The sequence below is a fragment of the Theobroma cacao genome, chromosome 7 (genome assembly GCF_000208745.1).
Source record: "Theobroma cacao cultivar B97-61/B2 chromosome 7, Criollo_cocoa_genome_V2, whole genome shotgun sequence".
NCBI classification, from domain to species: Eukaryota; Viridiplantae; Streptophyta; class Magnoliopsida; order Malvales; family Malvaceae; genus Theobroma; species Theobroma cacao.
In genome coordinates, this window is record NC_030856.1 from 14,744,772 (window position 1) to 14,746,852 (window position 2,081).

A 2,081-nucleotide genomic window follows, 5' to 3' on the forward strand; every position below is an offset into this window, starting at 1 on the left:
AGTGTTGCTAACGACGATGAGGATTTACGACTTAAGGCATCCTCTACAATATTTGTCTTTCCCGGATGATAATCAATCACCAAGTCGTAATCCTTAATCAACTCCAACCATCGTCTCTGTCTCAAATTAAGCTCTTTCTGGGTGAGCAAATATTTCAAGCTTTTATGATCAGTAAAAATCCGACAACGCTCACCATATAAATAATGTCTCCAAATCTTCAATGCGAAGACTACTACTACTAACTCCAAGTCATGAGTAGGGTAATTCGTCTCGTGCTTCTTCAACTGTCGGGAAGCATAAGCTATTACTTTTTCATCCTGCATCAATACGCACCCTAATCCCAGCTTAAATGCATCACTGTATACCACAAATTCTTTTCCATTAACAGGAAGTGTTAAGACGGGAGCAGAGGTTAACCGATTCTTTAGCTCCCGAAATCGATTTTCACAAACATCATCCCACTCATACTTAACTCCTTTACGAGTCAAACGAGTCAGAGGAGCTGCTATCAAAGAAAATCCCTGAACAAATCTCTGGTAATAACCAGCTAAGCCAAGGAAACTACGAATCTCAGTTACCGTTCTCAGTTGCTCCCATTGTAAGATTGCCTCAATCTTCTTGGGATCGACATAAATTCCAGCTCTAGACACCATATGTCCCAAGAAAACCACTTCCTTCAACCAGAATTCACATTTAGAGAACTTGGCATAGAGTTGTCTCTCGTGCAAAGTTTGCAACACAATGCGCAAATGGACAGCATGTTCATCATCATTCTTCGAATAAACCAGGATGTCATCTATGAATACTATCACAAACTTATCCAAGTATGGATGGAACACCCTGTTCATAAGATCCATAAAAACTGTAGGGGTATTAGTCAAACCAAACGGTATTACCAAAAACTCATAATGCCCATAACGCGTCCTGAAAGCAGTCTTGGGTACATCCTGCTCCTTAATCCTCAACTGATAGTACCTAGATCTCAAATCAATCTTAGAGAATACCATAGCACCTCGTAATTGATCAAAAAGATCATCTATCCGGGGTAAAGGATATTTATTATTGATGGTCACTCGGTTCAGCTGACGGTAATCAATACACAATCGAAGAGTGCCATCCTTCTTCTTGACAAATAGAACTGGTGCTCCCTAAGGAGAAATGCTAGGGCGAATGAAACCTTTATCCACTAAATCTTGCAACTGGACTTTCAGTTCCTTCAACTCTGCCAGAGCCATTCTATATGGAGGGATAGAAATAGGTGTAGTACCCGGAAGTAAATCAATAGGGAACTCAAGCTCTCGATCAGGAGGCAGTCTCGGTAAATCATCAGAAAATACATCAGGAAACTCACTTACTATTGGGACATCCTCTAACTTAGGTTCCCCCTTTGAAGTATCAATCACGTATGCCAAATAAGCTGGATACCCTTTCTGCACTAATTTCAAAGCTTTGATGGTCGAGATTACACAGGACGGTAATACTCGACGTTTCCCTACAAACACAATCTCTGCTCCCTCCGAATTTCGAAGAACAACTTCCTTTCAGAAATAATCCACGTTCGCTCGATGTGCAGTTAACCAGTCCATACCTAATATTAGATCAAAATCCAGGATCTCTAGAGGAATTAAGTCACCCCTAAATTCTTCCTCACCTACCCTTACCCCACAGTCTCTATAACAAGTATTTCTAATCAACTGTTCTCTTAGAGGGGTATGCACTACAATTTCTCCATCTAGTGGTGACAGGTTTCTATCAGCAATTGATGCAAATGTCATACTCACATAAGATCTATCTGAGCCAGAATCTATCAAAACATAAGCATCTTTATCACATAAAGACATAGTACCTGTCACTGCTCCAGGTCGGACTCGTGCCTCATCTTCTGTCACAGCAAAAACTCTTGTCGCGGTACGAGTCTGTGGTCTCGAAGGTGGATGTGACGGGGTATTACTCTCCACACCAGACCGTATGGCTACTCCCTGTCTCTGTGGTAACCCAGAAGAATCTCTCCTCTGTATATCTGTGCGAGCTGGTGGAGATGATGCAGCTACAGTGGCTCGTCCTAACTGTGGGCAATTACT

At 41.7% G+C, this 2,081-nt stretch overlaps 1 protein-coding gene across 1 annotated transcript in view; it reads right to left on the reverse strand.

Annotated features, from left to right (window-relative positions):
• LOC108662807 (RNA-directed DNA polymerase homolog) overlaps nucleotides 684-2,081 on the reverse strand; it is a gene marked incomplete at its 3' end in the record, with an annotated part of 13,524 nt that continues 12,126 nt past the window's right edge. The window contains exon 2 of the mRNA XM_018124393.1: nucleotides 684-1,148. Coding sequence (XP_017979882.1) covers nucleotides 684-1,148 — 465 coding nt within the window. The remainder of the gene's footprint in view (nucleotides 1,149-2,081) is intronic.